The 27,135-nt window shown below is 47.4% G+C and overlaps 3 protein-coding genes across 5 annotated transcripts in view; 2 read left to right on the top strand and 1 right to left on the bottom strand.

Annotated features, from left to right (window-relative positions):
- USP39 (ubiquitin specific peptidase 39) overlaps positions 1 to 14,075 on the bottom strand; it is a 34,256-nt gene extending 20,181 nt beyond the window's left edge. The window contains exons 1-5 of the mRNA XM_025931921.2: positions 13,772 to 14,075; positions 10,813 to 10,882; positions 8,959 to 9,053; positions 8,059 to 8,195; positions 6,676 to 6,828 (exon numbers count right to left, since the gene is read on the bottom strand). Coding sequence (XP_025787706.1) covers positions 6,676 to 6,828; positions 8,059 to 8,195; positions 8,959 to 9,053; positions 10,813 to 10,882; positions 13,772 to 14,039 — 723 coding nt within the window. The 5' untranslated portion in view covers positions 14,040 to 14,075. The remainder of the gene's footprint in view (positions 1 to 6,675; positions 6,829 to 8,058; positions 8,196 to 8,958; positions 9,054 to 10,812; positions 10,883 to 13,771) is intronic.
- Positions 14,076 to 15,072: 997 nt separating this feature from the next.
- Positions 15,073 to 18,143, top strand: CA3H2orf68 (chromosome A3 C2orf68 homolog). Its single transcript, XM_086700698.1, has 4 exons — positions 15,073 to 15,280; positions 15,359 to 15,477; positions 16,464 to 16,615; positions 16,981 to 18,143. The coding sequence occupies exons 1-4, from the start codon at positions 15,174 to 15,176 to the stop codon at positions 17,101 to 17,103; spliced, it is 501 nt and encodes a 166-aa protein (XP_086556824.1). The 5' UTR covers positions 15,073 to 15,173; the 3' UTR covers positions 17,104 to 18,143.
- A 4,547-nt stretch (positions 18,144 to 22,690) lies between these two features.
- Positions 22,691 to 27,016, top strand: TMEM150A (transmembrane protein 150A). 3 transcript variants are annotated; one of them, XM_086700693.1, is made up of 8 exons: positions 22,691 to 22,816; positions 23,316 to 23,496; positions 23,942 to 23,989; positions 24,327 to 24,413; positions 25,020 to 25,087; positions 25,446 to 25,573; positions 25,758 to 25,935; positions 26,210 to 27,016. In XM_086700693.1, exons 2-8 carry the CDS (start codon positions 23,432 to 23,434, stop codon positions 26,449 to 26,451), a joined length of 816 nt encoding a protein of 271 aa, XP_086556819.1. In that variant the 5' UTR covers positions 22,691 to 22,816; positions 23,316 to 23,431; the 3' UTR covers positions 26,452 to 27,016. The 3 variants fall into 3 exon arrangements, with proteins under 3 accessions (XP_086556819.1, XP_086556821.1, XP_086556820.1); XM_086700695.1 differs by having other exon boundaries at positions 22,707 to 22,816; positions 23,316 to 23,352; XM_086700694.1 differs by lacking the exon at positions 22,691 to 22,816 and adding an exon at positions 22,838 to 23,238.
- The last annotated feature ends 119 nt before the right edge of the window (positions 27,017 to 27,135 follow it).

A 27,135-nucleotide genomic window follows, 5' to 3' on the forward strand; every position in this document is an offset into this window, starting at 1 on the left:
CCCCGCGTCGGGCTCTGGGCTGATGGCTCAGAGCCTGGAGCCTGTTTCCGATTCTGTGTCTCCCTCTCTCTCTGCCCCTCGCCCGTTCATGCTCTGTCTCTCTCTGTCCCAAAAATAAATAAACGTTGGAAAAAAAAAAAATTAAAAAAAAAAAAAATGTTATAAAATCTGGGCTCTGTGTCGACAGCTCAGAGCATGGAGTCTGCTTCAGATTCTGTGTCTGCCTCTCTCTCTGTCCCTCCCTCATTAGTACTCGTCTCTCTCTCTAAAAAACAAATAAAAACATTAAAAAAAAACTTTAAAAAAATGGGGTGCCTGGGTGGCTTAGTCGGTTAAACATCTAACTTCAGTTAGACTCAGGTCATGATCTTGCCATGCACGAGTTTAGACCCTGTGTTGGGCTCTTGTGCTGACAGCTCAGACGCTGGAGTCTGCTTTGGATTCTGTGTCTCTCTCTTTCTCTGTCCCTCCCTTACTAGTACTGTCTCTCTCTCTCTCAAAAATAAATAAAACCATTAAAAAATTTTTTTTAAATAACATGAAAGTCATCTTAATAAAGTTTAGTGTTTTTCCCAAGTGTGGTATTTATTGAAAGAGTGATAATAAATAAATATAAAATAAAATAACAAAAATTAATATAATTATATATAAAAATGATACAAAATGAACATATATATAAAAGTGATTAATTCTGTTATGATCAAAAATGGCCAAAAGGTTTAGGAGAACAAAAATAAATTTTACCAAACAGAACTACTCTGCAATCCAGCAATTGCACCATTAGGTATTTATTTATCCAAAGGATACAAAAATACAGATGCAAAAGGGTACATGCACACCAATGTATACAGCAGCAGCATTATCAACAATAGCCAAACTATGGAGAGAGCCCAAATGTCCATCGATTGATGAATGAATAAAGAAGATGTGGTGTATATAAACACAATGAAGTATTTGTTGGCCATCAAAAAGAATGAAATCTTGCCATCTGCAATGACGTGGATGAAGCCGGAATGTATTATGCAAAGCAAAATAAGTCAATCAGAGAAAGACAAATACCATATGATTTCACTCATATGTGGAACTTAAGAAACAACACAGATGAACATATGGGAATGGGCAGGGCAGGGGGGTGAAGAGAAGGAAACAAACCACAAGAGACTCTTAATGATACAGAACAAGCTATGGATAATGGAGGGAGGTGGGTGGGAGATGGGTACTAAGGAGGACACACGCTATGATGAGCACTGAGTGTTGTATGTAACTGATGAATCACTGAATTCTGCTCCTGAAACCAATATTGCACTGTATGTTAACTAAAATTTAAATTAAAATAGTAACAATAATAATAATAATAATAATAAATTTTACCTCGTTAAAGAAAGATAAAGACTAGCCATGTTGGCACAAAAACAGACACATAGACCAATGGAATAGAATAGAAACCCCAGAACTAGACCCACAAACGTATGGCCAACTCATCTTTGACAAAGCAGGAAAGAACATCCAATGGAAAAAAGACAGTCTCTTTAACAAATGGTGCTGGGAGAACTGGACAGCAACATGCAGAAGGTTGAAACTAGACCACTTTCTCACACCATTCACAAAAATAAACTCAAAATGGATAAAGGACCTGAATGTGAGACAGGAAACCATCAAAACCTTAGAGGAGAAAGCAGGAAAAGACCTCTCTGACCTCAGCCGTAGCAATCTCTTCCTCGACACATCCCCAAAGGCAAGGGAATTAAAAGCAAAAGTGAATTACTGGGACCTTATGAAGATCAAAAGCTTCTGCACAGCAAAGGAAACAACCAACAAAACTAAAAGGCAACCAACGGAATGGGAAAAGATATTTGCAAATGACATATCGGACAAAGGGCTAGTATCCAAAATCTATAAAGAGCTCACCAAACTCCACACCCGAAAAGCAAATAACCCAGTGAAGAAATGGGCAGAAAACATGAATAGACACTTCTCTAAAGAAGACATCCGGATGGCCAACAGGCACATGAAAAGATGTTCAGCGTCGCTCCTTATCAGGGAAATACAAATCAAAACCACACTCAGATATCACCTCACGCCAGTCAGAGTGGCCAAAATGAACAAATCAGGAGACTATAGATGCTGGAGAGGATGTGGAGAAACGGGAACCCTCTTGCACTGTTGGTGGGAATGCAAATTGGTGCAGCCGCTCTGGAAAGCAGTGTGGAGGTTCCTCAGAAAATTAAAAATAGACCTACCCTATGACCCAGCAATAGCACTGCTAGGAATTTATCCAAGGGACACAGGAGTACTGATGCATAGGGGCACTTGTACCCCAATGTTCATAGCAGCACTCTCAACAATAGCCAAATTATGGAAAGAGCCTAAATGTCCATCAACTGATGAATGGATAAAGAAATTGTGGTTTATATACACAATGGAGTACTACGTGGCAATGAGAAAAAATGAAATATGGCCTTTTGTAGCAACGTGGATGGAACTGGAGAGTGTGATGCTAAGTGAAATAAGCCATACAGAGAAAGACAGATACCATATGGTTTCACTCTTATGTGGATCCTGAGAAACTTAAGAGAAACCCATGGGGGAGGGGAACAAAAAAAAAAAAAAAAAAGAGGTTAGAGTGGGAGAGAGCCAAAGCATAAGAGACTGTTGAGAACTGAGAACAAACTAAGGGTTGATGGGGGGTGGGAGGGAGGAGAGGGTGGGTGATGGGTACTGAGGAGGGCACCTTTTGGGATGAGCACTGGGTGTTGTATGGAAACCAATTTGACAATAAATTTCATATATAAATAAAAAAAAAAAAAAAAAAAAAAAGACTAGCCATGTTGGTTCAGGAAGAAATAAAGCTCATTAGTATGAGCTACAAAACTGGGAGGGAAACCACAGAACAGGCCCTAAATAAATGCCATCTCCCTACAGGTCCCTCCTGATGGGTTTGTGAATCCTTAACAGCACTGTGCTTACTATGAGCACAACTTTCTTTGGCAAGGTAATCCGTTTAGAAAGGAGGATAGAGGTTTCTGCTAAATACAATAAACCTAGGCATCTTAGAGGAAGACAACTCAGGACACAGGGAATACTGCAACAGAGGTGATTGGGAAAGCCCCTACAAGCTTAGCTCACCTAAATAAACAAGGACTTCATGCCTAGAGAATAATTACTAAAAAAAAAAGGGTTATTATCTAAAGGAAAGAAGTATGGGGGCTGAGTGGCTCAGTTGGTTGAGCGATGAACTCTTGATTTCGGCTCAGGTCATGATCTCAGTTTGTGAATTCGAGCCCCATGTTGGGCTCCGCACTGACAGGGTGAAGCCTGCTTGGGATTTTCTCTCTCCTTTCCCCTCTCTCGCCCTCCCCTGCACATGTGTGGACACATGCACTCTCTGTCTCTCTCAAAATAAATAAATAAACTTTACAAAAATAAATTAATAAAGAAAGAAAGAAGTATGGACAAAGTTCATCCTAGTTCTCACTTATCCAAGCTGTGGAGGGAGGCTGCTCTCTGCTTTTAGCAACAATACAAAAAAGTATGTGTCAGACGGAAATCATTCAGCCTCCAGATGGAATACTTCGTCCATTCAATCCCATTGTAGTGGCAATTATATCACAGAGGATTTGTTCGTCTACTTATTTTAAAAATAAAAACTTCCTATGGGAACTAAAACCCCTCACAAAGCCAAGGCTAACTGTACTGACCATGTTCAAATCCTATCTGTTCAACCTGTAAGTCTTTTTCTCTCTACTTAAGCATTTAACCTTTCCAGGGTCTAGGTATGACATCAGTGGCAGATGCCAAAACTGACAGATACACTTTCATAATTTTTTATCCAAATTCTTTATGCAAAAATACCATAATCAAAGTTTAAAGGCCAAATAAGAACTAGAAGGAAATCTTTGTAACATATATAACAGAAAAACACTAATACATATTTTTCAGAGTTCAGCAAAATAAACTACCAACAGAAAAACGAGCACACGGCCCATCAACACTTGAAAAAATACAAGTAATCAACTTTAGAAGTGAATAAACAAAAGGTAGGTTAAATGTATCAAAATGGGAAAAAAATAAGTGTAACAGACACAATGCAAGATGAAGAACTCTCTTTTGTGTTGCTGATGGGTTTGTAAATTGCTACAAACAGCCTACAGCCTAGAATCTAGGCCCTAAATGCATTAATACAAGATATGATGGTTAAATAAACTATAATTCATTCACGAATTGAATTAACATGTAATCATTAAAGATGCTGAACAAGAATATGTACAGGCATATTTCGGAGGTATTACAGGTTCGGTTTCAGACCACTACAATAAAGCTAATAATACAATAAAGAGAGTCAAAGGGATTTTTTGGTTTCCCAGTCCATCATAAGGTTATGTTTCTACTATACTATAGTCTATTAAGTGTGCAATAGCCTCTGTCTAAAAAAACAACGTGCATACCTTAATTTAAAAATACTTTTTAAGTTAAGTAATTTAGGGGCACCTGGGTGGCTCAGTCGGTTAAGCGCCCAACTCTTGATTTCAGCTCAGGTCATGATCTCATGGTTCATGGGATCAAACCCCGAGTAGGACTCTGCGCTGACAGTGTGAAGTCTTCTCGGGATTTTCTCTCTCTCACTCTGCCCTTCCCCCACTCTCCAAAATCTATAAACGTTAAAAAAAATTACTTTATTGCTAAAAAAATGCTATCATCTGAGTTTTTTTTTTTTATTTTTTTAAGAGAGCGAGCAAATGTGCACCCACAAGGGGGAGGGGCAGAAAGAGAAAGGGAGAGAGAGAGAATCCCCAGAAGGCTCTGTACTGTCAGTGCAGAGTCTGACGCAGGGCCTAATGCAGGGCCTGATCTTAGCAACTGTGAGATCATGATCTGAGCTGAAATCAAGAGTCAGATGCTGAACTGACTGGGCAGCCCAGATGCCCTCCAACATCTGAGCTTTCAGTGAGTCATCTTTATACTGGTGGAGGGTCTTGCCTCCATGCTGAGAGCTACTGACTGATCATGTTGCTGAAGCCGGGGTGACTCCAGCAGTTTATTAAAACAAGACGACAATGAAGTTTGCCGCATCAACAGACTCTTCCTTGCATGAACAATTTCCCCCCGGCATGTGATGCTGTTTGTTAGTATTTTACCCACAGCAGAACTTTCAAAATTGGAGTCAATCCTCTCCAACCTTGTTATTGCTTTGTCATCCAAGTTTATGTAACATTCCAAATCCTTTGTCATTTCAACAATCCTCACAGTGTCTTCACCAGTAGATTCCATCTCAAGAAACCCCATTCTTTGCTCAGACATAAGAAGCAACTCCTCATCCACTCAAGTTTTACCATGAAATTGCAGGAATTCAAATATAATTAACAGGGGTGCCTGGGTGGCTCAGTTGGTTAAACATCCGACTCTTGACTTTGGCTTGGGTAATGGCCTCATGAGTTCGTGGGTATGAGTCCCACATCAGGCTCTGTGTTAACACTGCAAAGCCTGCTTGGAATTCTCTCTCTTCTCTCTGCCCTGCCCCCCCAATAAATAAGCTACAAAATATACATATACATATATAGTATATGCATATGACCACATACCTACACATAATACATATACATATATATGTATATTTTATATGTATAGTAACAAGCCTAAAACATTGCAAGGATTACCAAAATGTGACATAGTCACGAAGTGAGCAAATGTTGTCAGGAAAATGGTGCTGAAGGAGTTCCTTGACACAGGGTTGCCACAAACCTTCAATTTGTAAAAAGCACAATGTCTGTGAGGCACAATAAAGTGAAGCACAATAAAATAAAGTGTGCCTGTATTGATTTCATACATTTTAAGCAGGACAGAGTACTAGAGAAAGGAAAGAATGAAGCCTTCATTCTTTATACTTTCTACATCTTCCACCCATCCCTTAAGTGTTTATGTTTATAATTTTTAATTAATTTTTGTGGTAAACGAAGCAAGATTATTGTTAATGTTCTTAATTGTGCTTACTAACATGTTCTAATTTTTCTACAATGTATACGTAATACTCATAATTTTTTAATGTTTATTTATTTTTGAGTGAGTGGGGGAGGAACAGAGAGAGAAAGAATCCCAAGCAGGCTCCATACTGCCAGCACAGAGCTCAATGCAAGGCTCAAACCCACGAACTGTGAGATTATGACCTGAGCCGAAATCAAGAGTCGGACCCTTAACCAACTGAGCCACCCAAGCACCCCAACTCGTTAATTTTTTAGAAAACAAAACTTAATTGCAAACAGGAGAACTTTGGCTTTCTGTATGCCCCACTTTGGAGCTTAAGCACAGGAGCAGGATCAAGACCTCAGATACCCAGCACAAGGAACATCTGCGCTATTAAAAAAAGAAAAGATGCATCATCTAACACATGTGTTTCTTATTCGGTACTGCCAGGCCACACACTCATTCTATCCTTCATTCCCTGAAAACTACAGAGGCCATGAGCCCAGAGGCTAGAAAAAGCCTCACCATCGGGCAACAGCCCTTTGAGCAGACATAGGAATGTTATGTTTGGTGCAAATAGTTAAGTAGAATCCTCAGCAAGACTTGGTGTCTCCAGGTACCATTTGACTCTACCAGAAGGCAGTCACTTCTTGGCTGACCTTCACAGTGTTCTCAGGTTACCTCCTCTCCCCATCACTGTTCCCATCTTGATCCTACCTGAAGCACAGCGTTGGCATAGTCATTGGCCTTTATGTTATTCAAGCCCACGATACCCGGCAGATAAGTGGTCCCATCATATGCCCGGGACAATTTGGCTTGCTTGTCCAAGTTTGCAATCTGCTGCTTTGTGAAAGTGGGCTTCAACACATACTGCAAAGCAAAAGAAAATTCCAAGATGTTTCAGGACTGTCTACAGAGTTCACAAGAGCTATGTGAAATAGCAATTTTTGTCAAAAACAAAAAATACTTTGGTCATGAATGTCTCATCACACAACCAAAGGGCTCCCAACCAAAGAGCTCCCAACAATAGGTATAAAAGCTGAGGTAACATTGAACAGGCCCTCTCCTTACTAATCTAGAAGGGGATCTCTGTGTTTAACCCAAAATCACTGAATCCCCAGGTCTTTCTTCAGACCTCACATCTGGCCAACTCCATGATAAACAACGGTCCAAAACCGGAGGACACACACGTCTCTGCAGGCAGCAGGAGTCTGAGTGTCAGGTGAGACCTCACACAGGACTGGTACGGACCCAGCGCAGAAGCAGGAATGCCTCCCCACCTCTGTGCAAATCTGAGATCTGATACTCCCTATGGCTGGAGGGGCAAGAGCAGAACCTTCCCCGGTCCTAAACCTATAAGGGTCATCACATAAAGGGCTGCAGGGAGGTCTCTACTAAGTCTCTGGGGGACCTTGTACTTACTTCAGTTCCTCTCTCTAATTACCATCCATAACTACTTTAACCTCAACTATTAACAGGCATATAAAATTTACAAAAGTAGCATAGTGTTTCAAACACTCGACACTAAGCTTTCCTTAAAAATGAACAAAGCATTCAGCATGAATACACAGACACTTGCTAAAAAATAAACAATAATCAATAGTTCCAACATTAATCAAACCCAAGAAGACCTTCTATGATCTCTTAAGTACAATGACTCTTGGCACAGATCACACACCAGAGCCCACAGATGGGAGGCACTGGCCATTTGGCCTGCATCATATCAAAAGTAGTCATGAGCTGGTATGCAGCTTGGTATCCACTATCCTACACCAGGCCTAATTCATATCCTTCCTCCAAAGTGTGGAAGGTAATATACTTCACAAAAATGCTTTCACCCCAATTAGAAAGTAGCTGCATTTCTTTAGTCCTAACCCACAATGTTAGAAGCAGAAACAGCCGCTAGATTGCAGACCATAGGCCACAATTATGAATCCAGACCTTCTTACTAAGGTCTCTCTTGCTGCTCCCAAAGGGAAAGGAGCCTCTCCAAGCCCGAGAAATGGAGATTCTTCCCTAACCTCGGGGCGGGCAAATCCCCAGGAGCCCTAGGCTGGCCCCCAAGAGAACTAGTTCCAAACCAGCCTCCTGGATACATACTGTGATATCCTCCAGCGAGGAATCGATGATCTCATAGTTATCTGGAAGGCAGTAAAACTTGAGGGTGTGGAGGTTGAGGAAGACATGGTGGCTAAACTGGACACTGTGAATGTAGGCATGAGACTTCAAACCCCGGCCTGTAGGGAAGAATGAAAGGCAGTGTAGGGCAGATGCCAGAAAGAGACAAATCAGATTTGATTTTCCTTCAGTATTTTGTACTGGAATGTATTAATATTGGCAAAAACAAAGTACTACACCATCTGTGCAATGAATCTCCTACATGAACTTTTCTCACCACAAAAGTTAGCAAGAAAGAATAGCACATTAGTACTTTATTCCTTGGATGGCATTAAGACACTGGTTAGAGAGGGCCGGGTGGGTGGCATAGTTGGTTAAGCGTCCGACCTCAGCTCAGGTCACGATCTCACGGTTCATGGATTCAAGCCCTACATCAGGCTCTGTGCTGACAACTCAGAGTTTGGAGCCTGCTTCAGATTCTGTGTCTCCCTCCCTCTCTGCCCCTCACCCGCTTGAGCTCTGTCTCTCTCTCTCAAAAATAAACATTAAAAACTGAAGAAAAAAAAAATCTCTCTAGAGGAGACCTGTAGCTGGCGCTGAAAACTTCACAAGTTTAAAATGCACAACACTGGGGAGCCTGGGTGGCTCAGTCAGTTAAGCATCTGACTCTTGGTCTCAGGTCAGCTCATGATCTCACGGTTCATGAAATCGAGCCCCGACATAGGGCTCAACACTGACAACATGGAGCCTGCTTAGGATTCTCTCTCTCCCTCTCTCTCTGCCTCTCCCCAGCTCACGATCCCTCTCTCTCTCTCTCAAAAACAAATAAACATTGTTTAAACATTTAAAACAAATAAAATAAAATGCACAATGCTTATTTACCCTGAAAGTACTTGCCACACACCAGACAGGCATATGCATTGATATGTGAAAGGGAGATGGAACACAGTTTCTCAAAGTCAAAGTCCAGCACACTCCTAAAATAACCAAACCAAAGAAAAAAACAATTAATAGGGACAGAGGTCTAGGAAAGCACTCAAGAGAAGCAGCATTGGCTCCACACTGCACAATGTCACATAGCATCCTTCAGAGATAGTTCAACAACCTTCTATAAACTGTGAGAAACATTAACTATTCCTCTCCTCAACATTTACTATAGCAACCTCACCCACCAAGTCCCAAAGCAGTGTCAAAGTATCTATACTAGACACATAATGCCAGCGACCATCTTTTTTCTTTTTTTTAAATTTACAACCAGTAGAGAACCTTTCATTGCAGTCGCTTTCTCTGGAGGAAAAGCTACAAGTAGGACTAAAGTGACAGGACCTCAACAGCATTCCAAATTAAAAGGCTGGGGGTGGAAGGATATCAAGAGTGAACAAACCCTTTTATAGAAGAAAAACCTATTTTTGTCCATAAAAGTAAATGGGAAACCTGAATATTAGGAGAATACCTACAAATCGATCTACTTATTCAACGGCAAAGTAATGCTATATGAGTACCAGGCAGATTAAGGGACAAAAAAACTTTACTTTTATTGAATCCAAAGGTGACAAAGAGATTTCTCCTCAAATATTAACTCTAATTAATTGTTACTGGTCCCAGGAAAGCTATACTGTCCATTAAAGGAAGCAAGAGCCACAAGTTGATACTGAAATTTCTAAATAATTAAAATTTGGGACACCTGGGTGGCTCAGTTAGTTAAGCATCTGACTCTTGATTGTGCTCAGGTCATGACCTCACGGTTCATGGGTTCAAGCCTTAGGTCGGGCTCTGCACTGGCAGTGTGGAGCCTGCTGGGGATTCTCTCCCTCTCTCTCTGCCCCTCCCCAACTTGTGCACATGCTCTCGTGCTCTCTCTTTCTCTCTCTCTCAAAAATAAACATTTAAAAAAAATAATAAAATTTGAAACTTGGTTCCTCAAGCCATGTTTCAAGTCATTAGCCATAAATGGCTTGTGCCTGCCACAACAGATAGCCCTTATAAAGAGTAACTCCACAGGGCGCCTGGGTGGCTCAGTCAGTTAAGCTTCCGACTTCAGCTCAGGTCATGATCTCGCGGTTCGTGAATTCAAGCCCCGCGTTGGGCTCTGTGCTGACAGCTCAGAGCCTGGAGCCTATTTCAGATTCTGTGTCTCCCTCTCTCTCCCTCTGACCCTCCCCCGTTCATGCTCTGTCTCCCTCTGTCTCAAAAATAAATAAACGTTAAAAAAAAAAATTAAAAATAAAAAAAAATAAAGAGTAACTCCACTACTAAGAAAACTTCTATTAGCACTACAACCTTAGAGCATAAGTTGAAAAGCACTGTAAGATGCCATCTGGAATCAAAGAAAAGAAACAGGGATGAGGTAACTACCTCTGTTTTAGGACATACCTGTTTTTCTTTTCTCTGTTGAATTCCAGCCACCTAGAGTAGTACCTAGCACGTAGTGAGTGCTCAAAAAACATTTAAATTTGCTACCATCATTTTAAGTACACTATGCACTCTGTTATTCCACCAAACAAATTCAAACTAAGCTAAAAGCTCTTTATGCATGTGCCCACCCTTAAAAAAAAAAATGCCCCCTAACACTTTATATTAAAAGACAAAGATAAATACGGCAAGAAGCACAATCTTCTGGGCAGAAAGCCTTAAAAAGAATAAAATTTGTGATCATTTGACATAGAGTCAAATCTATGCACTTCCTGCATAGATTCCATCATTCTGTGCTGCCCTTGACATCCCTGTCCTACTAACCTGTTAATGGTATCCAGGTACGGGCAATGGCGGCTCCTCCGGTCCTCAGAATCCACGCGGCCATTCTTTGCTGAAAGGAAAATCATCACAGGCTGTGAAAATGGGAAACCAGTACTCAGGGTGAACTACTAGTACAAAGAAACCCAGAAATGAGAAAAACTAAACAGGATGAGCTCCTACACAGGAGGCATGGCAATACACCAAAAAGCCCACTAATGGAACAAGTGCCAAATTGGGAGAATATATGTGAAACTCATAGAACCAAAAAACGATTCATTTGCAGATTACATAAAGAAATTGGTGAAACAATAAAAGACAACCCAACAGAAAATGAGGAAAATATCCTCAACGACCAAGAAAATGCAAATTTCCCTGGACAATAATACACCACTTCATATCTACCACAGAAGGAAAGAAATATATATACATATATATATATACACATCTTTATCCATTCATCCATCGATGGACATTTGGGCTCTTTCCATACCTTGGCTATTGTCGATAGTGCTGCTATAAACATGGGGGTGCATGTGTCCCTTTGAAACAGCACACCTGTATCCCTTGGGTAAATACCTAGTAGAGCAATTGCTGAGTCGTAGGGTAGCTTTAATTTTTGGAGGAACCTCCATACTGTTCTCCAGAGTGGCTGCACCACTCTGCATTCCCACCAACAATGCAAAAGAGATCCTCTTTCTCCACATCATCGCCAACATCTGTTTTTGCCTGAGTTGTTAACGTTAGCCATTCTGAAAGGTGTGACATGGTATCTCATAGTGGTTTTGATTTGTCTTTCCCTGATGATGAGTGATGTTGATTGAGCATTTTTTCATGTGTCTGTTTGCCATCTGGATGTCTTCTTTGAAGAAGTGTCTATTCGTGTCTTTTGCCCATTTCTTCACTAGATTATTTGTTTTTCGAGTGTTGTTTGATAAGTACTTTATCGATTTTGGACACTAACCCTTTATCTGATATGTCATTTGCAAATATTTTCTCCCATTCTGTCAGTTGCCTTTTAGTTTTGCTAATTGTTTTCTTTGCTGTGCAGAAGCTTCTTATTTTGATGAGGTCCCAATAGTTCACTTTTGCTTTTGTTTCCCTTGCGTCCGGAGATGTCTTGAGTAAGAAGTTGCTGCGGCTGAGGTCAAAGAGGTTTTTGCCTGCTTTCTTCTCTAGGATTTTGATGGCTTCCTGTCTTACATTTAGGTCTTTCATCCATTTTGAGTTCATTTTTGTGTATGGTGTAAGAAAGTGGTCCAGGTTCATTTTTCTGCATGTCACTGTCCAGTTTTCCCAGCACCATTTGAAGAGACTGTCTTTATTCCATTGGATGTTCTTTCCTGCTTTGTCAAAGATTAGTTGGCCATAAGTTTGTGGGTCCATTTCTGGGTTCTCTATTCTGTTCCATTGATCAGAGTGTCTGCTTTTGTGTCAGTACCATCCTGTCTTGATGATTACAGCTTTGTAATACAGCCTGAAGTCTGAGAGTGTGATGCCTCGAGCTTCGGTTTTCTTTTTCAAGATTGCTTTGGCTATTGGGGGTCTTTTCTGGTTCCATACAAATCTTAGGATTGTTTGTTCTAGCTCTGTGAAGAATGCTGGTGTTATTTTGATAGGGATTGCTCTTTCTTCTTTAAACTATAATTGTGCATTATATTCAATCCATCTTAGTACCTGTGATCTATTTCACCATAAAAATAAAAGGGAGTTGGGGTGGCGGGGGGGGGGGGGGGGGAGGGGAGACAAGCCAGAATAGCAACTGGGATTCTAGCCTGTTCCAAAGAAAATAATCTCCTTTATCACAACTAAGCGAGATACCTAAAAAACAATTTCTCTTCCAAAGAAAGGGAAACCAGAAGCTGATAAGGTATTTAAGAAGGGCAAAGAATGCCCTGAAATTATTAATTACTCAAAAATATTTATTAAGCACTTTCTATGAGTAAGGTGCTATTCTGGACCCTCCGTGTAATACAAAAATATGTCAAACAGAAGACTGTAAGAACTTTAAGAGTTAATGTTAAAATATAATCATATACAGATAACCAGGACCAGAAGGCAGAATTATAAAGTCTTGGAGAACTAGGAACTCCTCCCATGAATCCCACCCTTAGCATGTAAGTATAGTGATATATTCACCTGCTACTTCAGTAGGCTTTTACTAACTCTCCACAAAGCAAGTATATAGGAACAGGTTCAAGTCAGGAGTTTCAAGTTCAGTGAAGGAAATGTAATTGCAGTGAAAAGGGAAAGCTTCACAAGTGGTGGAAATGTACTTAACAACTGATAGGATATCAACAAATTGGAAAAGGCAGCCCACTAAAAGGAAGCCAAGGATGGGTAAAGAGGTCTCTAGGAATCAGAGAGTGTCAGGCGAAGCAGGAATCCAGAGAAGTCTGGCAAAAGGCTGCAGTCATGGAAGGGAGTTAAGACTCACTAGCAGTTGTTAGAATGGCTCCCAAAGGTCACAGCCTCCAGAACTACCTCCACTAATTTTCATAGGGACAGCCACGTAAAACCCACTTTCCCAAACCACAGTGCCTCAGTCCAGGTAAAGAATGGCAAAGCAGTGTGGCGGAGGTGCCCAGGGTTCAGGATCTTGACGCTACATGGTCACATTCCAAATACAACAGAACTCACAAATCAGGTGTTTTGTAAACACTGAAGGAGATAACATAATTTAGTAAGTGATTTTCCAGTTATGTACAAAAGTAATTAGCACAGCGCCTGGCACACGTTAGGTATTCGATAAAGGGCAGATGCTGTTATTTCTACTGTTGTTAAAACATCAAAGGTGCGGTTTTCACTAAGACTAGTGCTGTCCTCGTTAAAACGCAGTGGAGGCCTGTCGCCGACAGTGGAGGGTGAATGCCCCACCCCCACCCTCACTCCCAAGGAAAGGGAGTCGAGAGGAAAAGGAGAACCCAAGAGTGGAGCCCGCGCCCGGCCCAGCCCCGCGCACCTCGCACCTCCCGCTCAGGCTCGGAGTCCTCGTCAGCCTCGCGCTCCCGCTTCACTCGCACCGCCGGGACGACCGGCGTCGGGGCCTCGCGCGCGCTCACAGGCTCGACCTCCCGCTTCACACGCACGGGGCTGCCCCGGGAGCTCGGCGCCTCTGTCTCCCGCTCCCGATCTCGCTCCCGCTTGACGCGACCCGAGCTGCCCCTCGACTCGGACTCGCGCTTCCCGCGGGTGGAACCACGAGACTCACGCTTGGACCGGCCGGACATTGCCACTACCGGCCGGGTCGTTCTGCGCAAGCTCAAAGCACGCCAGAGCGCGCGGCAGGCACCCAATCAGGAGCGGCGCTGTTAGCCAGCCCAGAGCTCTCTACGAGTCCGCATTGTGGACACATTTCCCCTGGAGAAACTTCTGGGAAGTGCTGCACCTCTTGTGGTCCCTTTAGGTCTGGGCGGGGGCCTGAGAACACCATGCGGGCCTACTGCCACCTTTCCCAAAATTTGCAGCTGACAGAGGGGGAACCTTTCATTGGTGTAGAAGCTGTTGGGGCGCCTCGGTGGTTCAGTCGGTTAAGCCTCTGACTCTCGATTTTGGGTCAGGTCATGATCCCACAGTGCTGGATGGAGCCCCACGGCGGGTTCTGCATGCTGAGAGCACAGAGCCTACTTGGGATTCTCTCCCTCTGTCTCTGCCCCTCCCGCCTCCAACTCCTGTGCTGTTGCTCTCTCTCTCAAAATAAATAAGTAAACATCAAAAAAAAAAAAAAAAAAGACTAGAAAACCAGTCATGCATATTCTACAAGCGCTGAGTCCTTCTGCAGGGAGAGTTAAGACATGGGTAGGGTGGGCTCAGGAGCTTCGCCGTTTGGAAGGGGTGTCCCGGTCCCCAGCAGTCTTCCTGGGGCTGCCTGGTGGCGGGGTGCTGCTCTGTGCCCTGCCAGGGCACTTACCTCCTCACAACCTCTTTTGAGGTAGATGCTCTCAGTTACCTTGTTCACAAATGAGGAAACTGAGGCACCGGAGCTCAATAGCCGAGGTCACGCAACTGGCGATGGGAGTTTCACAGCATTTTATCACACAAAAAGCAAAGGAAGACTCCGCACCTAACGCTGAGTGGAGTCAGCGTTTGTGTTTTTCTGAATTTTCTGATGCATCAGCAGTAAGCCTAAGTCCTGTTTCCTATTGCTAATTTCACAAAGAAAAGCCCCGACGGAGAGTGGAAGCCGCGCATGCCCCATCCCAGCACCCGCGCAGGCAACTCCGCGCGCCGGGCCGCTTGGCCCTGCAGGCTCTTTCGGGGCGGGTCCAGGGCCGGGGGCCGGAAGTCGGGGTGCGAAGCTCGCCAGGCGGGAGGGCGGCCGTTGGGGCCGTTGATTCGCTGCGGCTCCGACCCCAAGGCTCCAGATGGAATCGACGCCGGATCCCGGGCCGGGACTCTGCTGCAAGCCGGGCGGGCGTCTGGACATGAGCCACGGCTTCGTGCACCACATCCGACGAAACCAACTCGCCCGGTACCGCCCCGCCCCGCCGCCGCCACCCCCAGCCTAGCTTGGCCCGGCAGTCTCTGACTCCCGCTCGGCTCCCCGCAGGGACGACTATGACAAGAAGGTGAAACAAGCAGCCAAGGAGAAGGCGAGGAGGCGGCACACGCCGGCGCCGACGCGGCCCCGAAAGCCCGACCTGCAGGTGTACCTGCCGCGACACCGAGGTGAGGCCGCCCACCCCGCCTGCCTCCTCCAGCCCGCGCGCTCTTTCGGCCCCCAGCCCTTTGCCTTTATGCACTCTTTTCTTTAAATGGAAAAAAAAAACCAAAACAAAAAAAAACACTTTTTATTCCCCAAGGCTCAGTTCATGTCGTCCCTTCCCGGAACCCCCACCTCGACGCTCCCCATTCTCCGCTCCCTGAATCTCCCTGAAAACAGGGAAGGCTCCATGGCCCCCAGTTAAGCATCACTATTACAGGAAATACCTGGGAGCCGGCAAGAAGTTGTTTGTCTACTGGTTTGCCCACCATGCTATACTTGAGAGTTCTCACCCTGTGACGGAGAGAAAGCTTGGCACAGCTGTACTTGACCAGGACATACTTGTGGAATGAAACTCAAAAGTCAGTATTTAAAATGGTTTTTTCTTTAGAGAAAAACAATAAAAGCCATTTCTCAAGCTTCCCAGATACCTAGAGATAACAGTACCTAACTTGGCACTAGATTTGTTTAGCATTACTAAATTTGTTTAGCGTTAGATCTTGGGTATGTTCATTCGATATCATTCGATATGATATCATCCGATATCATAAGTCGGAAACTATTATCATTTGTTTCACAGTGAGGAAAGAGGCACAGAGAGATTAAGTAACTTGCCCAAGATCTCAGAGCTAATAAATGGCAGAGCCTGTATTTGAACCCAGGCAGGGCTGTATCCACCTCTCCACTACTTTCCTGCGAAGGTACATTGTATATCTACTATGTGACGTACATTGTATATCTACTGTGTGTGTGACAAGACTGCTGGCCCCAGAGCAAGGATACAAAGGTAAAGGAAACTACTGATTGGTAGCACACTTGATACATGCACACACATACAGGGTCCATAGGAAGATTGGGACTTTCTTTATGGTATGTTTTCATGTTTCACACATGTGGGCAGGGGCTCCAACAGCCCTCCCCTCTTCCCTCTCACTGTGATTCATCCCTCCAGATGGCTCTACCCACCCAAGCAATCCAGACTGTGAGGAATCCGGTGAAAGCAGCAGTAGTGGCAGCTCCGAGCCAGAGCCTTCTGGCCATCAGCTCTTCTGTTTAGAATATGAGGCAGACAGCGGAGAGGTCACCTCAGTTATCGTGTATCAGGTATGCCTCATGGAAGCAGCTGCAGCCTGAAGGTCCTGGGCCATGCTAGAAATCACTGCCAGAGCCTGAGCCACTGTTTTCCTCAGGGCCAGTGGGAAGTGTCGGCTCCAGTTAGGAGCATAGACTGCTGGGTGATGTTTTGAGCACAACTCACGCCTGTCACACAGTGATTCTCAGCGGGCAACAGGGAGGGCATGTGGCCCCCAGGTGAAAATCACTATTACAGGGGACACCTGGGAAATGACAGGCACTGGCAAGAAGCTGTGAGTCAAATGGAGTTCTGTGAGAGTGTTGTCTAGGGACAGGGCAGGTCGCCCTTCCAGAAGAGGCCAGGCCCTGAGCTTCCCAACTCTTCCTCCACGTAGGACGATGATCCAGGAAGGGTGAGTGAGGAGGTGTCAGCACACACGCCTCTGGACCCACCCCTGCGAGAGGCCCTCAAGTTGCGCATCCAGGAGGAGATTGCAAAGCGCCAGAGCCGACATTGACCAGACTGAAGGCATTCTCACCAGGCTGGATTCACTGCCCAGGGAGCTCACTCCTGGTTTGGGGGTGCCAAGACCAGTTTGAACTGATCTCGAGACACACACATACACACACACACACACACACACACACACACACACACGCACACACTGACACACCCCAAGCTGACACATCCATAGGAATAAGGTCTTGCAGGGACAAGCCTGGCCACCTCCTTTGCAGCCATTCTTTGTTGTATCTTGGCCCATTTGACCAGCCTAGTATTCTGGAATTCAAAAATTTTGTTTGGCTAGCTTGGTGTCCTGGAAGCAGAGATTCCAGGGAGAACTGAGGTTTATAATAGCTTGTGGTAACATGCTGCTTTCTTACTGAGGTCAGATGCCATAGGACAGCTAGCTGCTGCACTCCACCCAGCTCACTGAACTGTGTTTGTTGCTTCATGGTTCCTTTGTTCCTAGCTTCTCACTTCCATCCACGTTTTCCTAGGTCTTTTTTTTTCAGCTGTTTCTTTGTTCTTTCCATTCTCTCCTCTTTTGGTCTCAGAATCCATGAGTTCCACCCTACCTCCCAATATGACTGTGCACCTCCCAACTGCTCAGGACTGTGGAGGTGGGGAGTTCTGCAGGTCTACCTTGTGGACAAGCTCTCCCACTTACTCTGATACCAGTGAAGTGGGAGATTTTCATTTTGCAGATTGCATGGCTTTTGCAGATTCCTCTCAGACCCCCCTGCTTTGCACTGTCTAGATAGAGCTAGAAGATGATGGCAGAACTAAACTGCAAGGGTTCCCTGCAGCACAACCTGCCTTGGTTATGGCTACAGGATTCCAGTTTTCAGCCTCCCCAGCTGTGAACAGACCATCCTCTGCTCAGGCTAGAGAGGGATCAGCAAAACAAGCTTGAAACGACTCTCCCAATGTGATATAACAGTCTTGCATGTACATACAAAGGGAAATTCAACATAAGCAATAATTGCCTATTGGGAGCCGTAGTTGCAAAAAAGAAGAAGAAGAGGAGGAGGAGGAGGAGGAGGAGGAGGAGGAGGAGGAGGAAGAAGAAAAGGCCCAAAGGGCAGTAAAATGAGCCTCTTTCCTCTGCCCTTCCCCTGCCTCAGTCTTTTTCCTTTCCTATCTCCCAAGAGTATATAAACTGAGATCCTTAGACTAAAGATCCTAGAAATACTGCTTTCACCTCAGTGAACATTCTCCCTAATGCAGGGTTAGGTTGAGATCTGAGAAGTCCACAAGACATCCTGTGCACTGCAGTTCCAAGCCACTTCAGATTTCCAGCAACTGACCTGACCTCAGTGACTTGAAGTATGGGGTTTAAGTGAGCCCATGAACACTAAGACTTCTTGAAACCAAAGTCCCCCTGCCCTGGGGGTTTCTCTACATCAGGGTCTCAAGATTAGTCTGGCCTTTCCATCTCAGCAGCTTTTCTCTTAAAGGACACCTGAGGGCACTGTTGGTTTGTGCCCTACACCCCTGAAAATCTACCGCCTCAGGAATGGGGCAAGGCAGCTACTTAAACTACATCATTAGAATCTAGCAAGCCACAGCTTGCAGTACTGGAGGAATTCTGGGAAGGTGAGTGAGGTGGATAAGTTAGGCCAGGGACCAGAAGGTTCCTGACCCACAGAGCTGGCCTAAGGTTAAATGCCTTAACTTGCCAGTCCTGGGCTCGGTTCTACTTTCAGAGGAGAAAGTCTGCCCTCTACTTAACTCAGCCTGGCTGGAAGTGCCTTTTGACTTCTAATGTTAACTACCCTCCAGAGCCTCCCAGGTCAGGGAGGCTGTGCCATACTCTATCCCCAATCTTCCTGCAGCTCAGAGGACTGGGGATTTTAGTCTTCCAGCTCTTCAACTGACCTTCCTACTTGGACATAGGATTTCACTGGAACTCTTAGGCTTCCTAGTCTGGAAATACTTTTTGCATCTGTCTTCTCACAACTGGATGGCCTGTTTCACGGATTTATTACAGAATTTAGAAACAAGACCAGAAGAAGAGGTTGGGGGCATGGCACCTGAAATTTTAGCCTCCATTCCTGTTTGTGAGAAGGGAAGTGTGTACCTATTGTGACCTTTTATGTGTTTGTCATGTAATCCTCACACTCTCAGGTAAGAGACTCATATTTTCCACCCAAGAAAGCATCCTAACTCTTAGCTAATTTAAGCAGCAGGACTAGAAACCACTAAGTCTGGTACTGAAATGAGAGGTTGTCCTCTAGGGGAGGCCTGTTGGTGATGCTGCTGCCACTGCTCCAGATGTGCCTGAAATGCTTCTCTGGTGATGGCCTTCTACCAGCTGACAGCCTTCTAGCTCAGGCTCTTTGCTTGTTGCCACCCCTCAGCGGGGCTCCATGATGGTACTGGCACCATCTAGTGTATTCACCAGACTTGCCTCCAGACATCTTCCGGCAGTTTTCAAAAATCAGTGCTTCGCCATCAAGGAGCATGTTCCAGAGCATTTCCCATGGGCTCTAGAGATGTCACAGAGAGGTCTGCCATGGCTATTTGGTACAGTGGCAACCATGTCGGACTAACTGGAGCTTTCTGGCAGGCTGCTTCAGAATCAATCCTAATTTGACTAGGTACTTTTTTGGCTGTCTAAAAAAAAAAGTCTGGGAGCCTCATAGACCTATCTCACGCCCATGAATGTTCTTACCGAGGGTAGGCCTTGGAGTTTAAGGGTTTGTGTTTCCTGGGCCATGATGGCTGATATTATAAATAGAAGGAATCTGGAGTTTTTAGGGGCTTTCGGCTGTATAAGAGTAAACACTAGAGTTTGAGTTCTAGCCAGTTGGCAAGCATAGAAGTCTTTGAAGAATGTAATGCAAGAATGGAAAAGAAGAACGTAAAGCTTTTTGTACTGAGTGTAGGAGTCTGTGGAGCTTGGCCAGCCGGTAGGACCAATGTGGGCAATAACAAACACTTCTCCCTGTGGATGAGACTCTGAAAGGGGCATTCCACCTTCATGATCCACTCTGCAAGACACTGCCAACTAGAGATCAGCCTGTGGGGCTGGAAGAAACCGTTTGGGGTAGTGACTATCCAGCCTGCTGTGCATTTGCCAGGATGCGTGGATAGTAGAGTAGTGGATCCCCAGCCGGTTCCCAAGTGTAACTGAGGCCCTTGCATATAGGAAGAGGAAGGAGGACAATTCTCTTCCTACCTCTGAGCCTTCTGGGAGAATCAGCATGGAATGTTGACAATTATTTGAAACATTTTAAGCCCCCTCATTGAATTCCTGCCCTGTCCCTGGGAAATCAGATGGCCAAGACGCCATAGGCACGTACCCCAAATTTCTCCAGTAGTTAGAGTGACGCTAGAAGTAAAAACCTGAGTAAATGGCTCCTTTGCCTTCTCAGTGCCACCAGATGAGAGGTTGGTTGCTCAACTGGTTGAGTTGTGGTGTTAAATGTGTAACAAGCCATCTGTTCTTCTGTTTCCTCATTTCCAATGTTTCTGCTGTGTGGATGGATTAATGAAGTGAAGTGTGCAAATTATTTGAAAATCCTGGAAGAAAGGTACTTTTCAAAAACAGTATTCTTTTTGAGCAATAAACTTAACTATTTTTACAGCACTGTTTTTGCCAAGAGTTTTGAAATCACTTGTGTACATAAGAGAAGTACAGATTAAATGCCTGCCCTAAAGTCATTCAGCACCACCAAATCAGCACTTGAAATCTCATCTCTTGCTTTGCCTTGACTATTTTAAGAACTGTCCTGGTTGGAGCATAACAACTAGACTCACGTAGCATTAAAGCTAGAAGGGACTATTAAAGATGTCTGGTCCCACTTGTTTTCTGATAAGTGACTCCTCCCTACCGACTACACACAAAGAGCCCTTCTGTCATAGGGAGTCCTGTCTTGGGGTAATTCTACTTTAGGGACTACTGAGATTGTCATATTAAGCCAAAATCTGTCTCGGTCACAGTTCTAGAGTGCTTGTCTTACCTCTACTTTACATTAGAACAGCCAGTTTAGGACCTAAGTAGCTTCTCAGGTCTTCCCATGATAACGGTTGGACAGCAACTCAAACCCAGCTCAACTGAGTGTAGTTAAGTGTTGACTAAGACTTGCAAAACTTCCAATGAGGTAGGAAATGCTGAGGTTTCACAGTACCATTGGGCAGGTGAAAAGAAGGTGTCTGCTCCAATGGGAACACACCTGGGCAGGAAGGTGGTGCTTCTCTGTGAATTAGCAAGAGGCACCTCTGTATTCTGGGGCACAGAACATGGCGGCCAGAAAGTGAACTGTATTTTATACCCCACTAGTCCATTCAGCCAGTGATTTCATTGTACAGTGATTTCTCTGCACAGCCATACTTATTGGCCCTGCTTTAACTACTTGTCCTGCTGCAATTCAGAAAAGGGCTCTCCCACAGATTTCCTGTTTCTATTTTTACCTTCCACTGGGTCAAAAAAAAGGTTGCTCCTTCAAGCCCTTTCCCAGTATATCTCCATTTTCCCCACAGTACAGGGCCCCTGTTTCTGCACATTACCTTCAACTCACCAGTGCTGCCACACCTAAGCTTCCCCTATTCCTGGCAGCCTGGGCCTCTGTTCCCTTTGGGTATGTGAAAAAGAAGTATTCCCACTCTTTTTTTTTTTTTATCATGAAAAGAATGTCCAGGAAGGCACCCTTGGCCTGTACATTTTGGTGAAGCCAATGGTAATTTATTCCCACGCTATCCTGTTTCCTCTTCCCAGATTGCTCTGGGTCTCCAGCCTGCCTCTCTTACCAACACCTGGCCATGTGTGACCATAGATATCCACTGATCTCTGTGGCCTTGTTTCGAGTAAGCGCTCATCAGTCGGGAAACATGACACTGACAGTACTTTGTGTACTTGTACCTTGAAAATAAAAAGTATCTGGGGGCGCCTGGATGGGCCAGTCGGTTGGGCGTCCAACTTCAGCTCAGGTCATGATCTCAGCGGTCCCAAGTTCGAGCCCCGCATCAGGCTCTGTGCTGACAGCTCGGAGCCTGCAGCCTGTTTCGGATTCTGTGTCTCCCTCTCTGTCTCTGCCCTTCCCACACTCCTACTTTGTCTCTCTCAAAAATAAACATTAAAAAAAAAAAAGTATCTGATGAAAGTAGCCCTCCTCCAGGGTTTGCTGGGCGGAGGGGAAGCATAAGCCAAATCCAAGGCGCTTGAAACTTAACAGCCAAGGTTTTGTGCTCGCTTCTCCGCGGACCCACCTCGCCCAGAACAGAGAGGCAGGCCCGGCCACATTGAGGGAGGCTCCCGAAAGTCTCACTGCCGGACAGTCCAGGCTGCAAAAATGTGCCCAGCGGCGAAGGGAGGCTTCCACCAGCCTTGTACGCGATGGCAATCACAGCGATGCAGCCCCGGAGCTTCCCGCCTCCCGAAGCTTCCACCGCAGGAACAGGGTACGCGGGACTATCGGCATCTCGGAGTCAGAGCCTCCACCCGAGTCCCACGGCTCAGCCCTCGGCGCTCAGGTCCCCCGAAGTCGGGGCGCCATCCACGCTTGCACCGCAGCGCGGGCGCGGGGGCTCGGGAGTTGTAGTCTCCGGCCCCGCGCGGGGCGGCGCGGACTCCACGTCCCGGCGGGCGGCGCGGCGCTGCCCGGGCGACAGGGGCGGGGCCGCTCGGCCCTTTAAACCCTCCAGGGCTGCTCCGAGGGCCGCAGCCAGAGACCATACCAAGCGTGGCCGAGCAGGGAGCGGAGGCGGCGGGGCGCTCCAGGGAGGTGCGTACTGGGCCCCTGGGGAGGCTCGAGTCCCCGGCTCCCGGGGCGCTTTCCGTGCGCCCACGCGGGCGGGGGCCGAGCCGCGCTTCCTGCGCGAACCCACCTCTCCCCCGGGGCGCCGGCGGTCAGGTGGTTGCCTGCGCGTGGCTGCCGCTCCGCCGGGACCGGCACCCGCTCTCAGGCTCTCCTCGGCGCGGCCCCCTCGACTGCCCTAACCGCACCCTTCCCCCAGCCCGGTCCCGCAGGCGAGGGAGCGCGACTCCCTCCCCAGATGTTACGGCCCCGCCTGAGTGCCTGGGCCCACCGGTGGCTTTCGGGTGGAACGCGGAGGCCCCCGGGGGATGCCAGAAGGTGTCCACGTGTTGGCGTGGGCTCAGCCCAAAATGTAGGCCCTCAGAGCCCCAGCAGAAGCTGTGAATCAGGTGTGGACCACCTTCTGCCCACCACCGGCCTTGGCCAGTCACTGGACCCTGGACTTTGACCTGTCTCTCTCCACCAGGCCTGGGCCGCTGATGGTTTTGGCGAAGTACCCTAAGGTAGCTGGGCCGGCCCCCTCTTTCCCACCTACCTCTTGCCCTTCCCCCCACACCACCACCACCCTGGCTCCCCTCCCTCATGACCGCCTGGATCCTCCTTCCTGTCAGCTTGTCAGCATTCTCTATCACTGGCCTATGGACTGTGTGAGTAAATAGAGGAAGGGGGAAGACAACGGGGGACAGAATGGGCCCATGCTGAGGAGGATAGGGCCCAGCCAGGACCCAACAGGAGCTTCATGGCACACACAGAGCCCCTTGTCCTGTGCAGGCTCTGGGGTGGTACCCAGGATCACTCTAGCTGTCTCCAAAGCCTGGCCTGGTGCCTGGGCACAGAGCTACTTCGGGCGAGCTGGCACCGCCGCTGTCCAGTATGACGACCCTGACATACTTCTAGCCAGGGACACCCCGAGGTCCTCTAGTTTGAGGCCATGCTATTCTGATGTGGTGTCAGTTCTCAGGCCACCCCAACTTGAGTCCCCAACAAGGACAATGAGGCTGAATGGGGCCAGAATCAAGAGAGAAGAGTCAGTAGGGGGGAAAGCTGGGCTGGGAGGGTCACGGGTGTGAGGTGACAGTTCTGCTCCCGCAGGTATGCCATGGCCGTGATGAACCGCCACGCATGCCCTGTGGAGAACTGGTATGGCGCACTCTGCAGACAGCCTCCCTCTAAAGCTCCCTTCATCTCTGCTCCCTCTTGGGTCGGGGCTGTTGTGAGCAAGCCAGTTGGAGACCCTGGCCCTCACTGCTCTTAGCTGACACTGGCAATGCCTGCCCCTCCCCAGGCATGACTTCAAGCCCATCCACCTATTTCCCACCATCCCTTCACCCCTTTGGCATCTGTCTCAGGCCAGTTCAGGGAGGTGGGCTCTCCTGCCCCTGCCAAGAGAATACTGGGAGGGTAGTCTCTGAGAAGCCGGAGGGTACAGGCTGGGAGAACCTCTTTCCCCCAGTCTACTCTCTGTCCTGCCTGCCAGGTCCTACAACGAGTCCTGCTCTCCTGACCCCGCTGAACAAGGGGGCCCCAAGACTTGCTGCACCCTGGATGATGTCCCCCTCATCAGGTAAGGCCTGGACTCTGGGCAGGTAAGGGAGACCCCAGCCCCTCAAACCCCTATCCCTGGGTCTCAGAAATAGTAAGTATATTAAAAGCACTTAATAACAATACTACTTGCCAATCACTGTGTGCCAGGCCCTGTGCTGAATGCTTTACGCGCAGAACACTGTTTAATCCTCCTGACACTGAGGCAGCTATCGTTCTCACTGTTTTATAGGCAAGGAAACAGACTGTTATGTCATCCGTCCAGGTCACACAGCTAGTAAGTGGAGGCACCTGGATTTAAGCTGAAGCCCTCTGATTGCCCAGCCCAGTTCTGGCCCAAGGAAAGCCAGACTGGCCGCAGACCTTGACAGTCTCAGGGAGTCCAAGGAGTCTTGGGCTCTGCCCAGCAATCCTGGACACTCCCTTACCCATCACACACATGTGCTCTGCTTTGGGGGAGGGCCCAGCCTGCAGCCAGTTGTTTATAGAACACAACTGGCCCTTCTCCTAAATCAGTGGCTTGCTGCTAAGGAACAGGCACGGTTAAAGCAAGAGACAGATGGGCCAGAATGGGGGTGCTAGTGCTCCTGCTCCTCTCTCACTCTGTCCTTGCCCCCCCCCCCCCCAGCAAGTGTGGCACATATCCCCCAGAGAGCTGCCTCTTCAGCCTCATTGGCAACATGGGTGCTTTCATGGGTGAGTTGTGCCCTCAGCCCCCCCTAGCCAGCCCAGCCCAATCCAACCCACTCCCCCACCCCCCTCCCAGAAGGGCCCAGGAAGCCCTTGCCTAGTGCGGCCCACCCCCACCAAGGGCTAAGGCAAGAGGAGTCATGTCTCTCCTGTTCTTGAACAAGGGCCAAAGTGTCTCACACAGCCACCCTGCTGGCTGGAGGCTGAGGACACCCAGTTCACCACCTGCCCTTCTATTCCCTTTGGCCCTCAGACCAGAGTGGGGGGCAGGGGCAGAGGCCGGGGCAGTTGGTGGGCTGGCTGGGCCAGGCTGGGGTGGGAGGAGAGCACCAGTGCTGGCCCCACCTGTGCTGTCTTCCCCCAGTGGCTCTGATCTGCCTGCTGCGCTACGGGCAGCTCCTGGAGCAGAGTCGTCATTCCTGGGTCAACACCACAACACTCATCACAGGCTGCACCAACGCTGCGGGCCTTGTGGTGGTCGGCAACTTCCAGGTGTGCCCGCCTGCCTGCCTCTTGAACTTTCACGAACGGGTGCCCTCAGTCCCCTGAAGGTTGCCCCAAGCTACAGAGACAGCCCTACAAGGCTGAGGGTGGGGATAGGGGGGTCTGAGAGGGAAAGGGGATGGGGGTGGAGGAGGTAGGGCTGCTTCACAGATGGGTGCTCTCTCCGGACCAGGTGGATCATGCTAAGTCTCTGCACTACATCGGAACTGGTGTGGCCTTCTCCGCCGGGCTGCTCTTTGTCTGCCTGCACTGTGCCCTCTGCTACCACGGGGCCACCGCCCCCCAGGACCTGGCTATGGCCTACGTGCGGATTGTGCTGGCAGCCATCGCCTTTGTCACCCTGATCCTCAGTATCCTTCCAGGACAGGGCAGCCAGGAACCAATCCTCTAGCTCAGCCTTTCCCCACCCAAGACCTGGGGGGGGGGGGGGGGGGGGGCATTGGGGGGTTGGGGGAGAGCTTGGTACACATATATCCAGAAAATACTGCCCAGTGTGGTTTCCTACTTACCCTCCCAGGAGGTGAGACCTGGCTCTTGGCCCCAGCCTAGTTATCTATCTAGGAAGGTAGGAGTGTCAACAGGCTTCCACACATCCTACTGAACATTTCCTTAGCCCCATTCCAGGTGCGGTCTTCTTTATGCACGAGAGCTCTCAGCTGCAGCATGGGGCAGCCCTGTGCGAGTGGGTGTTTGTCATTGACATCCTCATTTTCTACGGCACTTTCAGCTATGAATTCGGAGCAGTGTCATCAGAGACGCTGGTGGCTGCGCTGCAGCCTGCCCCTGGTCGGGCCGCCAAGTCCTCTGGGAGCGGTCGCACCTCCACTCACCTCACCTGTGCCCCCGAAAGCATCGCCATGATCTGAGGTCTGGGGAGGGTGGCCGGGCCAACCTCACCAGCTCCCCACCTCATAACTTTGCATTTATTTTGTACCAAAAATGGTTTTGAGAAAGTGTTGTCGGGATATAGGCTTCCTTGCTGCTGGAGCAGTGGCCATCCCACACCCACCCGTGCCATGGAGGAACAGGCCCGGCAGGTGCCTGGGCTGCACACAACCTACTCCCTTACTCTGCACTGTTGTTTTTATGTTCAAAGGTCACATATTCTTATTTCACCCAGCCAGCCCTTCAGGTGCCTTCTACTCCCCAGTGCCGAAGCCAAACCACTGGGGTTTCCTGCTGCAGGAATTGGGGGCTGGGAACAGCAAGAGGATAGAATTTGGGGTGGAGGGATAGGCACTCCTTAGACTGTGGGAAGGCCCACTTTGGGGCCCACTGAGCTGCACTGGGATTCTTCACTCTGCCCTTTTCTTTCTTTCGGGCAAATAACACAGCAGAACCATGTGGGTATTTTAGTACTTTTATATATATATACATATATATATATATATCTATATATATATATATCTATTAAAAGAATTCTAATTTGCATGTTTGTAGTCTGTTCTGAAGAGTCAAGAGAGAGACTAACCCAGGATGGCTTTCCCTAGGCAAAGGATGGGCAAAATCCCCTGCCCCCAGAGAGAGTCCTGAGTGGCCACAGCTCTTTG

The sequence above is a fragment of the Puma concolor genome, chromosome A3, assembly GCF_028749965.1.
Source record: "Puma concolor isolate L17-30 chromosome A3, mPumCon1.1.hap2, whole genome shotgun sequence".
Lineage (NCBI taxonomy): Eukaryota > Metazoa > Chordata > Mammalia > Carnivora > Felidae > Puma > Puma concolor.